This window comes from Pantherophis guttatus, chromosome 12 (assembly GCF_059756535.1).
Source record: "Pantherophis guttatus breed Tessera chromosome 12, ASM5975653v1, whole genome shotgun sequence".
Lineage (NCBI taxonomy): Eukaryota > Metazoa > Chordata > Lepidosauria > Squamata > Colubridae > Pantherophis > Pantherophis guttatus.
In genome coordinates, this window is record NC_142074.1 from 2,298,493 (window position 1) to 2,311,914 (window position 13,422).

A 13,422-nucleotide genomic window follows, 5' to 3' on the forward strand; every position below is an offset into this window, starting at 1 on the left:
AGGAGGACACCCAAGTTGCGAGCCCTCTCTGTGGGGGCCAATGATTCGCCCCCAATAGTCAGCGATGGCACCAGCTGACTATATTGGGACGTCGGAAACCACAGCCACTCGGTCTTGGATGGGTTGAGCCTGAGCCTGAGCCTGTTCCTCCCCATCCAGATCCGCACGGCCTCCAGACACCAAGACATCACTTCAAGGGCATCGTTGGGGTGGTCCGGGGTGGAGATGTACAGCTGGGTGTCATCAGCGTACTGGTGGTACTTCACCCCGAAACCACGGATGATCTCACCCAGCGGCTTTACATAAATGTTGAACAAAAGGAGCGAGAGGACCGACCCTTGTGGCACCCCACATATGAGGGGCCTCGGGGTCGACCTCTGCCTCCCTGCCAACACAGACTGCAACCGGCCGGAGAGAAAGGAGGAGAACCACCGTAGTACAGTGCCTCCCACCCCTAACTCTTCCAACCGGTGCAGCATGATACCATGGTCGATGGTATCAAAAGCCGCTGAGAGATCTAACAGGACCAGGACAGAGGAGCACCCCCTGTCCTGAGCCCTCCAAAGATCATCAACCAATGCGACCAATGCCGTTTCCGTGCTGTACCCGGGTCTGAAACCCGACTGGAATGGATCCAGATATGTCGTCTCATCCAGGTGCTGGGGAAGCTGTTGTGCAACCACACTCTCGACAACCTTTGCCACAAAACGAAGGTTGGAGACCGGACGATAATTAACCAACATTGCCGGGTCCAGGGAAGGCTTCTTGAGGAGAGGCCTCACCACCGCCTCTTTCAAGGCGGCGGGGAAGACACCCTCACCCAATGAAGCATTTATAATCCCCTGGAGCCAGCCTCACGTCATCTCCCGAGAGGCCAGCACTAACCAGGAAGGACACGGGTCCAATAAACAAGTGGTCGCGTTCAGTCTGCCCAGAATCCTGTCCACATCCTCAGGGGTCACAGGATCAAACTCATCCCAGATAACATTCTCAAGACCTGCCCCAGTCCCTCCCCCTGAGACTACCCAGTCGGAGTCCAGATCTTCCCGAATCTGAGTGATTTTGTCATATAGATACTGAACAAAATCCTCAGCTCTACCCTCCAAGGAGTCCTCCCGTGCCTCCTGGTGGAGCAGGGAGTGGGTCACCCTAAACAGGGTGGCCGGGCAGTTATCTGATGACACAATAAGAGCAGCAAAATAACTACATTTCGCTGCTTTTATCGCCACTAGGTACTTCCTAATATGGGATCTTACCAGTGTCCGGTCCGATTCAGAAAGACTGGCCCTCCAACTGCTCTCTAGGCGTCTTTTCTGGCACTTCAACTCCCTCAGCTCCTCAGTGAACCAAGGAGCCAAATGAGATCGGCGCCGGGTCAGAGGCTGCAAAGGCACGACCCAATCCAGAGCTCCAGCGGCCGCCTTGTCCCAGGCGGCCACTAGGTCTCCAATCGAGGCGTGTGCCAGAGCCTCAGGAAATGGCCCAAGCTCTGTCTGGAGCCTATCAGTTCCATCAGGTGCCTGGGGCGGAACCATCTTACCGGCTCCGCCTCCCTGCGGCGGGGTGCAGCGGTTCAAAGGTCGAGACAAAGGAGAGAGTGATCTGACCATGACAAGGGCTCAGTGACTATATCCCCTATCTCAAGATCACTCAGCCACTGTCCAGAGACAAAAAACAGATCCAGTGTGTTTCCCCCCGTGTGGGTAGGGCCATGAATTAACTGGGTCAGGTCCATGGCTGTCATGGAAGCCATGAACTCCCGAGCCACCTCAGATGCCTCACCCACGGACGGCAGGTTGAAATCCCCCATGACCATAAGTCTGGGGGTATCAGCCGCCACCGCAGCGATGACGTTGAGTATCTCGGGCAGAGCTGTTGCCACGTGGCAGGGAGCCAGGTACATGATCAGCAAACCCATCTGAACCCCATGACCCCACTTCACAAGGAGGAACTCACAGCCGGCCGTCTGAGGAACAGTGGCCTCCCTCGGTCTCAGACCTTCTTTAATAATAACTGCTACTCCCCCGCCCCTGCCCTGTAACCTCGGCCGATGGAATGCGAGGAAACCTGGTGGGCACATCTCGATGAGGGGGACCCCCTCCTCCTGGCCCAACCAGGTCTCCGTAATACCCGCCAGGTCCGCTCCCCCCTCACAAATAAGATCACAAATGAGGGGGGTTTTATTTACTACGGACCTGGCATTGCACAGCATCAGCCGAAGGGTCGGGTCCTGAGGGTCTGTGCAACCTGGGGAATGGGTGGAGCCTTGGGGGCCGGAGCATGTCACCGCTTGTAAACAGCGGGTACGTGCTCCCTTGACTCGATATGGCCCCCTGCTCCCACCATACCTACCCCTCCCACTCATGGTAATGATATTCAGAACACTATCTGGACAAACTATGACTCCCCCCTCGACCCCGAGATCCCCACCTCCCACGCCGTGCTTCCTTGCCAGGCCCGCCCCTCCCCTTTGTGGGCTATCCCCCATTCCCATGACCCGCATTCCAATCAAACCCTCCCCCTCCCTAGAACCCCTTTAAAAATTTACAAAAATTTTTGATATAAAAAACCCCTCAACCCTCTAGTTTTTGCATGCCACCTCTCGGAGTTCATCATTCATCATCCATCATTTCCTGCCACACAGAGGGTCTCCTCAGGGTGCCATCGGCCAAGTTATGTCAGCTGGCGACACCCAGGGGGAGGGCCTTCTCTGTGGGAGCCCCAGCCCTGTGGAATGAACTGCCCCCGGAAATACGTAAGATCTCCGACCTCCGGGTGTTTCGCTGCGCTCTGAAGACCCTGTTGTTCCGCCAGGCAGGGCTGTCAATATAATAATTTTAAATTGGGGTATTTTAATTTTTGGGGGTTTTAATATTGAGCTGAAATTATTTAATAATTTTAAATTATTTTAATTGTTGTTTGTCTTTGTGCTTTTAATAGGCTGTACACCGCCCTGAGTCCTTTGGGAGAAGGGCGGTACAGAAATAAAATTATTATTATTATTATTATTATTATTATTATTATTATTATTATTATTATTATTATTATTATTTAATCTTTAGTGAGATTCACAGCTTTTGAGGCTGGTTAATAGCTCAGCAGCTCGAGTCCTAACCAAGGACCTAGGAACTGTTAAGGTATCGTCGGAGGATGTAAGCTGTTCCGAGTAAGGTGGTTTTTTGTAGAGTCAAAATGTTCAAGTCCGGCAAATTTAGAATTTCTAAATAGCGGGGTAGCCCTTTGGGTATTGCTCCGAGGGCTCCAATTACAATCGGGACAACACACGATTTCTTTTTCCACAGTCGCTCAACTTCAATTTGCAAATCAATTGCAATTATTATTATTATTATTATTATTATTATTATTATTATTATTATTATTATGTGATTGGCCCCAAATTTATTTGCAGCAGGACAACAGCCCCAAGCATATAGCCAATGTCATTCAGAACTATCTTCATCCTCAGAAGACTTGTGGTCAATTCTCCAAGATGTTTGGAACAACCTTGAAGGAATTTAATTTAATTAATTAAATTTATATGCCGCCCTTCTCCGAAGACTCAGGGCGGCTCCTGTTGCATTCCTTCAAAAACTGTCTGCAAGTGTACCTAGAAGGATCGGTGCTGTTTTGAAGGCAAAGGATGGTCACCCCAAATATTGATTTGATTTGGATTTCTCTTCTGTTCATTTACTTTCAATTTTATCAATTGATAACAAATAAAGTATTGCTACTTCTATTTCTGAAAGCATTCTTAATTTACAGCAGTTTTACACAGCCGCCTAAAACCTTTGCACAGTACTCTGTGTGTGTATATACATTTTATTTATTTGTATCCTGACTTTATTATGTTTACAAATAAGGCAGAAACATATCCAATACACTTTCCTGCTCCAGTTTTCCCCCTACGCCCCTCTGGGATGGGGTGGGCTGAGAGAGAGTGACTGGCCCAAAGTCACTCAGCTGGCTTTGTAATAAAAGGGTCAATGCCCATTGTCCACAGCAGACATTTCGCCTTGGGCTACTGAGCAGCTGCTCCCTTCTGGAGGAAACTTACAACAGCAATCTAGTAAAATACTTGTCGGGTCCGGTCCAGTCCTCTCCCCTCCCCTCCCCTCCTTAAATTCTATTCTTAATTCTATTCTTAATTTATTCTATTCTATTCCATTCCATTCCAAATTCTATTCCAAATTTTATTCTTAATTCTATTCTTATTTCTGTTCTATTCCATTCCAATTTCATTCCATTCCTTTCTTGTTAAAGAAATTCACCTTTACCAGGTTCATTGGTGGACCAATCAAATGCTGACCATTTTTTACAAGTTTACCAGTGGAGGGATTAAATTAGTGATGTAGTTTAAACTGATGTTTCTTCTAACTCAAGTAACAGAGCAACAGCAAAACAGTGGTGCTTTCTAACCAAGAGCCTGGTGGCACAGTGGACTAAGTGCTGTTAAAGTAGCACTTAAGTAGCATCAGCTGCCTGCAATTACTGCAAGTTCAATTCTCACCAGGCTCAAGGTTGACTCAGCCTTCCATCCTTCCGAGGTAGGTAAAATGAGGACCCGGATTGTGGGGGCAATAAGCTGACTTTGTATAAAAAAGAACACCTCTTAGGTGGGGGGGGGGCAAAAGCCCTACTAAGCAGGTATATATACCTGCTATACAGGCTAGTGCTTAATGCATTGTAAGCTGTCCTGAGTCTCCGGAGAAGGGAGGCATATAAATCGAACTAATAAATAAATAAATAATTGGCATCAATCCACCAGTTTTGCAGCAGGTGGGTCAGATGTGAGGAGGAGACCACCAAGGGGACTGATGGAAAAAGTCTTCATGTGTCACTGGAGACCCAACCCCCAGTACCCCCCCCCCCACCCAGAAGAATAAGGAAGCAGCAATCAGGGGGAGAACTCCTGGCCAGCATCATTGCCACACCTGACGATGTTCTGAAATCTGGACAGAAGCCCCTTCTCTACCAGCTGTTTCAGCACCATCAGAGACCCCACGAGAGCCCCAGATGATGTGCTTTATGCCTGCTGGAGTGATATGATATTTCTGACTTTCCCTTTTGGCTTTGTGTTCATCGCACTCACTTTTGGAAGTTAAGGTTTAAGCCACAAGTCTCAAAAATATGGTTTTCATCATCAAAAGGCAACATCTTACTTGAAGAGGAAAGTATCAGTTTGATGTGAAAGGCTGAAAGAAGACGGTATGCTTAATTTTTAAATCTTCTCTGGCAGCTGAGCTAACCTGTACTCCGCAATTTTTATTCTAAAGCTTCTCATAATGGTTATCTTTAATACATTTATTTCATGATTATGAACATTATTAATGGAGAGTATCTGCAAACTGGCCACGAGAGAAGCGACTCAGGCCTATGCTCCAGCTGAAAGGTTTTTTTTGAGAGCCCAATAATAAAACAACCCATTAAGAACATCAGATGGTTCATAATGTATCGCATTAAAATAATGGCCGTCTCTGAGAGGAACATAGGCAGAAAAATAAGGAGAAACATACGCGGGGAAAATAATAGCTTCAGGTGACTGTTTTTTCAACATTGAACTCAAAATGAAATCCACAGTCAAGAGTCAGAAACTTCCAAACTAGATACTTTAACTTAACCCACAAAGTTCAACCCACCAATATTCAAAAACAATGAAAGGTTGTTTAGTATTCCTGGATCTGATTCATGTCAGGTGTGAAAGATCAGATCCACAGGTAAATGTCAAATGTAACTGATTTATTGCTGATCCTGCCTATCCACAAGAGTCTTTTCAACTAAGGTTAGCAGCACCGTCTTGGAGTTAAATGAGGGTCAGCAGAATTCAAGGGAGGTTGGATTTAGTTCACCTGTTACCATGTAAGGATTCTAGGCTAATCCTCTATTTAACTCCAACCCTGGGTTCTGCCACTCCGACTCCTATAATCTTGCTGTTTTTGCAGAGAGAAAGGGTGTGTCTTTAATCACTGTGCATGCGACTTTTGTCTGAGTGTGTGACAGAAGATGGAAAGACATCCTCCAATTTTATTTCTGTTTCTACAGAGAAGCTTGAAAGGGAGTTGAAGTTGCCTTTGCTTGGCTATGAACACAGTGCTGGCAGTGGTAGGTTGCTACCGGTTCGCCCCGGATTTGGCGAACCAGTAGCAGCAGCGGGAGGCTCCGCCCATCTGCCCGGACGCTTCTGCGCATCCGCAGAAACCTTGTGCAAGCATGCAAGCGCACCCGCGCCCACAAGAGAACCGGTAGCAACGGGTTTTAAAACCCGCCCCTGAGTGCTGGGTCAGATCTAGGATCCTAGTAAACCATGATCCCTGTTCCTATGGGAAGCCAATCTCTTCAGGGTTAATGCTCTTGATCTTCGTGACAAGAACAGCTAAGCTCTAAAGGAAAAGTGCAGGATCTTGTCTGCGTCTTATCTTCAACCGTCCCTGTGCCTGCTTTTTTTCTGTTACTCAGCCACATCCACTTTAAGATGGGTGGACTTCAACTCCCAGGATGTCTGGCTGGGGAATTCTGAGAATTGAAGTCCACCCATCTTAAAGTTGCTGAGGTTGAGAAATAGTCCTCTAAGAGATTGGTAGTCCGAGGTCACTTCCTCCCCAGGCACTTCAGACACTGTCCTGGAAAGATGTAACGAATAGCAGTCAGGCGTTGCTCATTCCTGAAAGGCATTTCTTGTAAATAAATCCCCTTTCAGTTCTACTGCTTCACTCAACCTTGCTCAGATCAGATTCTCCTCTCAGAAATCCTCACCTGCCAGCCTGAATGCTTCATTTCCAGTGCCCAGCTGGAAACATGAAGACTGGAAAAAGACCATTTGATTGAAAGCCAGACGTGTGCTAGTGTCAGGCCAAGAGCTATTACCTAAACAGCAGCATGCATAAAATAATTTCACTATCCATTTGGAGAGGATTCCAAGAATCTATTCCCATTAATAAATGCAGGCGAGAAGAAGGCAGCACAACTGTCCATCTGTATCCTCACTTCAAACCTGCCACATAGACGTGATAGCAAATTCCCAAGTTAAAGAATTTAGCAAACTTCAGGAAAAAATCCAGAGACAACATTGCCCATATATTTTTCTGCACACATCTTATTTTATGCAGTCATAAAATGAGTACATTATACAAACATAATAGCCTGTTTGAATTGAATAGACCTTCTGCTTTAGCAGATCCACCTTCTTCCCCATTTGTCTATTAAATTGGAGCTTTAGTGCATAATAACTGCTTAGATACGTGCAGGGATTCGGCCTCTGAAGGTGGTGGAGCCAGAGAGCTGAGTGGGTGGACATGGTTTGAAAAACAGTGAGAAAGAAATTTAAATGGAGATGGGGCAGGTCAGTTGGTAGATTTGACTGTGTTGGTGCTGCCATGGGGCGGAGAGGGATGGTGTTATGGTTTTTATGTTGTGGTTTTTAATGATGTAAGCTGCTCGGAGCCACCTGTGTGCGAGTTGAGTGCACATATAAATTTGTTTAATAAATAAATACATAAAAACCCAGCCATCATCAGTGGCTGACAGAAGCAGCCAGAATGGTCCTTCTTTTTCTTTTTCTCCAGAATCTTTCCATCTGCATGAAATCTAAGTTTTAGAAGATGAGGCTGCTACTTGCCATTGACTGATTCCCCATCTATACTGTTCTGTATTTTTAATGTTGCACTTGCTGCTTCTTGAACATTTACCATTCCATGTTGATCTTCAGCACTCTAAGCTGCTCCCAGCAATGCATTAGGAGGCAGGAGGGACCTTGTGATTCGGCCTCACAGAGGCTCAGTGGTCATTTCTCTGGGGATCTTTGCAGAGGTGGGTTTCAGCAGGTTCTGATCAGTTCTAGAGAACCGGTAGCAGAAATTTTGAGTAATTCAGAGAACCGGTAGTAAAAATTCTGACTAGCACCACCCTCATCTATTCACTGCCTCCCTAGTCCTAACTGATTGGGAGGAAATGAGGATTTTGCACTAACCTTCCCCTGGAGTGGGGAGGGAATGGAGATTTTACAGTATCCTTCCCCTGCCACGCCCACCAAGCCACGCTCACGGAACCGTTAGTAAAAAAATTTGAAACCCACCACTGGATCCTTGTGTCAACATGCCCGGTTCTCCAAGGAATTAGATGAGCATCACACGAAACCCCTTCTGGCAGGCCGAGCCCTAAAGCCACAAATTCTTACAAAGTTTGCATTCGTGGCCTACAGAATTCAGGTTTTGTTAACATTGGAGGCGATTAATTTGGGACTGATTGCTGTTTGTGGTGTGTAGGTTGCACTGTCCTTGTCTGCTTTGGTATGTCTGTAACTTGTATTACATGCCTTCAGATAGACAGGCAGAAAGACAAGGAAAGAACATATTCCTGTTGTTATTTCTTTCATCTCTACTTCATACCAGATGTTCCTGCTGTGAAGCGTATGGTGTAAAGGATGTGATCAACAGGATACAGAAAAGCAATTTCCAGGATTCTTCAGGCTCTGTATTTTAAAGTCTAAAGTTTGGCTGAGGAAGAATGAAACCACAGACAAAGGAAAAGGTGTAATGGAGCTACTGTTGTTAGACAAATCAGACATTTTATCTAGAAGCAAAAGGAAAATGAAAGAAAGCAATGCAGTCAACTTACTAGTTCCAATTTTTATGCAAAGGGAAGGAAAATTCTTTTGCCTAGTATAGAAGACGGTGCAGTAAAAGATTACACTAGCTGGAAGGAGAAAATAGTTCTCAATGATTGTCAGTCAGTCTTGTGGGGGGCGACAGGGGCTGATCTCAATCATATGCCTAGCAGAAGCTGAACCCAGAGCAAATCTGAGAAATGTCCATAAAGACATTGGTGTGGAACATCCAGATTTAAGCAGTATGCATTGGAGGGGCCTGTAAGAACTGTAAACCAAGCAAGCATGTTACTTAGAATTTGCAAATGACACCAGGCTGGCAGGAATAGCCAACAGTCCAGGAGATAGGCTCAAGATACAGAAGGATCTTGACAGACTTCAACACTGGGCCCTATCTAACAAAATGAAGTTTAATGGTGAAAAAAGTAAAGTTCTATATTTAGGCAAGGAAAACCAAACACACAGGTATAAAATGGGTATACCTAGCTCAACAGTAGTAACTGTGAGAGGGATCTTGGAGTCCTAGTGGACAACCATTTAAATATGAGCCAGCCGTGTCCAGCAGCTGCCCAAAAAGCCTACACAATCCTAGGCTGCCTTAACAGAGGGATAGAATCAAGATCACATGAAGTATTAATACCACTTTATGATGCCTTGGTAAGACCACGCTTGGAATATTACGTCCAGCTTTGATTGCCACGATATAAAACAGATGCTGCAACTGTAGAAAGAGATAGAGAAAAACAACAAAGACAAAAACAAAACGAACAAAGGGGACTGGAGACTAAAACATACAAAGAACAGTTGCAGAAATTGGGTATGTTTAGTTTAATGAAAAGAAGGACTAGGGGTGAGATGATAGCAGTCTTCCAGTATCTGAGGGGCTTCCCCAAAAGAGAGGGAGTTAATCTATTCTCTAAAGCACTTGGCCAGACAAGAAAAAATGGATGGAAACTAAACAAGGAGAGAAGCAACCTAGAACTGAGGAGAAATTTCCTGACAATGAGGACAATTAATCAGTGGAACGACTTCCTTCCAGAAGTTGTGGCTGCTCCAATACCAGAGGTTTTTAAGAAGAGACTGTTTAAAATGGTATGGGGGCAGTGGTGAAATTCAGCCAGTTCTATCCAGATTGTGCAATCCAGTAGCGCTGGTGGTGGGACGCTCTGCCCACCCGCCCAGACGTCATCATGTCCTGTTTTTGACCCTCTGTGCATGCGTGGAGGAGGTGCGCACAATCACATTTGCAAACTGGTAGTGAAGGTAAGTGAATTCCATCCCTGGTACAGGGTCTCCTGGTTGAGGAGAGTGTTGAACTAGAAGACTCCAAGGTCCCTTCCAACTCTGTTATTCTGCCAAACATCAATAACAGAAGAGTCACTGTAGGGACACAGAAATCCAGCAATTAGACCCATTTGCAAACCAATCAGGGAAGAAATGGATCTGCATTATAGGTAATCTTTGATTTACTACCGTCCATTTATTGGCCCTTTGAACATACAATGGCCCTGAAAAATATGACTTACAACAGATCCTCACATTTATGACCATCACAGCATCTCCATAGTCACATGACCAAAATTTGAGCACTTGGAAACCAGCATGTATTTACAACAATTGTAGGATCTCAGGATCATGTGATTGTCATTTGCAACTTTCCCAGCCCGTTTCCAACAAGCAAAGTCAACAGGGAAAGCTGAATTGACCTAATGATGGCGTGATTCACTCAACAACCATGGTAAAAAGTCTGGTCCCAATTGTGGTTGTAGGTTGAGAACTGCCTGCATACTTACTATTTAGAGGTATTTTTATTTTGTTCATTTATTAAATAAATAAATATCCAAAGCAACTCTAAACTTCTGATAATTTTAATTTCAATCAATCAATCAATCAATCAATCAGAACAGAGCTGGAATAGAGCTTCTAGTTCAACCACCTGCTCAAGCAGGAGACCCTCAACCATTTCAAACAAATGGTTGCCCAGTCTCTTCTTAAAGACCTCCAGTGATGAAGCACCCACAACTTCTGAAGGCAACTTCTGAAGGGACATGTATATTCACCTTCATTCGCAAGCTGTTTCACTGGTTATATCCTGTGTCCAGACCATGTAAGAGTTTTCTAGAATTGGTAAGACACAATAGAAGATCAAACTAATGAGTTTTGTTCTTTTTAAGAACCAAAAGAGCATGCAGTAGTCCCCGCTTCTATGCCTTAATAACCAGGAACATTGCTTTCAGAGGGAGCCAGAGCTGCAAAGAGGATGTTGGAGCCAATACAGTCTATGATTAGATTAACTGAATTGATGGAGGGTGAGAATACCAAAAGGGATAGTATTCTGGTTTCAATTGTAATTTTTCTCTCTATTAAATATAAGGCCAGATAAGATAGGCACGAATACATGGTGTTTGATTGTATATATCACAACTGCAACAAGAATATGTTTTGCTCAATATTGGAAGGGGAAAGACTTACCGGCTGAAGATTTGATTTCGGGAAAAATTATGGAATATGCGGAAGCTGACAGGTTAACAAAAATTTTGAGAGATCAAAAGGATTCTGCATATTTTCTTTTTTTTTTTATTGAAAAGTTTTACAAAAAAGAAATACAAAAATTTTCCCCCCCATGTTCCCCCCACCCTTTCCCCCCCTTCATCCCCCCCTCCCCCCGACTTCCCAGAGCAAAATACAAGGTATTTCATTTAATCAAACATAAACTAGATTAATCTACTTATCCTCAAAGTACTACCTCCCCCACTGAAACCTTAACTCCACTACAAATAACCAAATACTTCTAATACTAACATTCATTCATAAGCTATTTGATATTTTCTTGTCTGATACTTATTTTGAATATAATCAATCCATCTTCTCCATTCCGATACGTATCTTTCTTGCGTGTGGTCCTTCAAATACGCCGAGATTTTCGCCATTTCTGCTAGGTTTGTTACTTTCAATATCCACTCTTCAATAGTAGGCAAAGAGTCCTTCTTCCAGATTCCGCATATTTTCAATGCTGGGACCAATGGTATACTTGGTTGAATAATAGAATAAAAAGAAGATAAGGTTAGTGTAGATGTTATATCTTATTTGTATATTTTGACTAAAGTTAATATATTGTGTAAAGCTCCCGTCACAATCTGTATGTGAATAAATACTTTGTTTGTAAAGAAATAAATTTTTTTTAAAAAAAAATACCAAAAGGGGTCATTTAGTTAGCCCCAAGAGCCCTAGACATGGCCCCACAGAGACTCAGCCGTACATAACTCCATCTATTCAGCCACGTTATGAGCACACCAATTTTTACCTCTCAGAAAAAGGGCTAGAAAATTAAAGCATCTAAAAAAGCCCAGGGTTCATTTTAAATTATGCTGCTGGAGTTACAAGTGCATGCAGGGCTGACTGCAGAATATGATTTAAAAAATAGTCAAGAGATCAGCCACAGCAGGGTGACCACAAGACGCAGGAAAGATTTGATAGTCTGTGGACACACCAAATGTCTCTAAAACTCCTTTCGTTGCAAAAGTCGCGAATCGATTCCCAGTCCTCTTAGGCTGCTTACAAATATGATTTCCACAAGCAGCAACTGAAAACAACTGAGAAATAACCCTCTGCCTGGTGTCTGTTGTAAACTCTGCAAACTTTCCCTCACTTTCTCACAAAACCTGCCAAGTGCCACCAAGGGACCCTAAGATTTTTCACAAGCGTCTCACTTGTTCAGGTCATGGAGCTAATCCTGGAACCAGCCCTGTTCCTTTCAAAGCAGTTGGGACGGTTTTAAGCACCTCAGGCTTCCTCAGCTGAGTGTAAGGTGAAAGAGACTTTCCCCATAAATCTGGAACATTCTGGGTTTGATTTTCTGCCTTCTGCTTTTTATTACGGGCTGCTGTTAGCCTCAGATTCTATAGAATGCAGGCACTCTATTTATTGAGGGAGAGCTTTGAAAGAATCTAATTTCAAGAAAAGCTCATAGGGGAATTAGTGGAATTATTGAGTGGATTTCCTAATGGAAAAAGGAAAGGTTAAGCCAAGGGCTTTGTTTCTGGTTGAAATTTTCTTTGAGGCAGTATAAGCCAATGTTTCTCAACATCAGCAACCTTAAAATGTATGGACTTTAACTCCCAGAATTCTGGCATGTCCACACAACTTAAAAATATTAAGGTTGAAAAACTATATAAATTATTTGGTTGCATCTTGAATGACTTGAGCATGCTCTTTAGTTTTAAGAATAGCTATCAAATGTTCACTTGCAAAGTCTCTTCTAAATTAATTAACTATAGCAAAGAAGTCAGTTGCAAAAACTAAAAGGAAAAACGTTGCAGGAAAGAATAAAAGGGAGGGAAGGAGAAAGGAATGAAGGATGAATGTGCCAACATCCAGAAGTAATGTATTTTATCAGCAAGTTGATCACTCTATTTCCAATGTATCTTTTTTTTTTCTTCATTGTAATATTAGAATGCAGCGTCAAAGGAATTTCTCCTCATTTTAAGAATGTTGGATTTGGAATGGCTAAGACGACTTCCCAAAAATGCAGCACAGTAGAGATAGTGGTGGGATCTCCCACTACTTCTAAAAGGGTAAATTTAGCCATCTTCTTCTTCTTCTTCTTCTTCTTCTTCTTCTTCTTCTTCTTCTTCTTCTTCTTCTTCTTCTTCTTCTTCTTCTTCTTCTTCATCATCATCATCATCATCATCACCATCATCATCATCATCATCATCATGCTACTTCCATGTTTTCTTAATATGCTCCTGCTTTATGTATGGCATACTTCTGAGTTTTTAAAATATCCTGATTCTAGAAAAGAATAAATATCAAAACCAACACCC

General features: G+C 43.8%; 1 protein-coding gene across 7 annotated transcripts in view; it reads right to left on the reverse strand.

Annotated features, from left to right (window-relative positions):
- Positions 1–11,153: 11,153 nt before the first annotated feature.
- STARD8 (StAR related lipid transfer domain containing 8) overlaps positions 11,154–13,422 on the reverse strand; it is a 120,423-nt gene continuing 118,154 nt past the window's right edge. For 5 of the 7 annotated variants that reach the window (XM_087877731.1, XM_087877733.1, XM_087877727.1 and 2 more), the window contains one exon: positions 11,154–11,629. In XM_087877731.1, the coding sequence (XP_087733857.1) occupies positions 11,404–11,629 (226 nt within the window). In that variant the 3' untranslated portion in view covers positions 11,154–11,403. The remainder of the gene's footprint in view (positions 11,630–13,422) is intronic. The other 2 variants (XM_087877730.1, XM_087877729.1) reach the window with 1 other exon arrangement.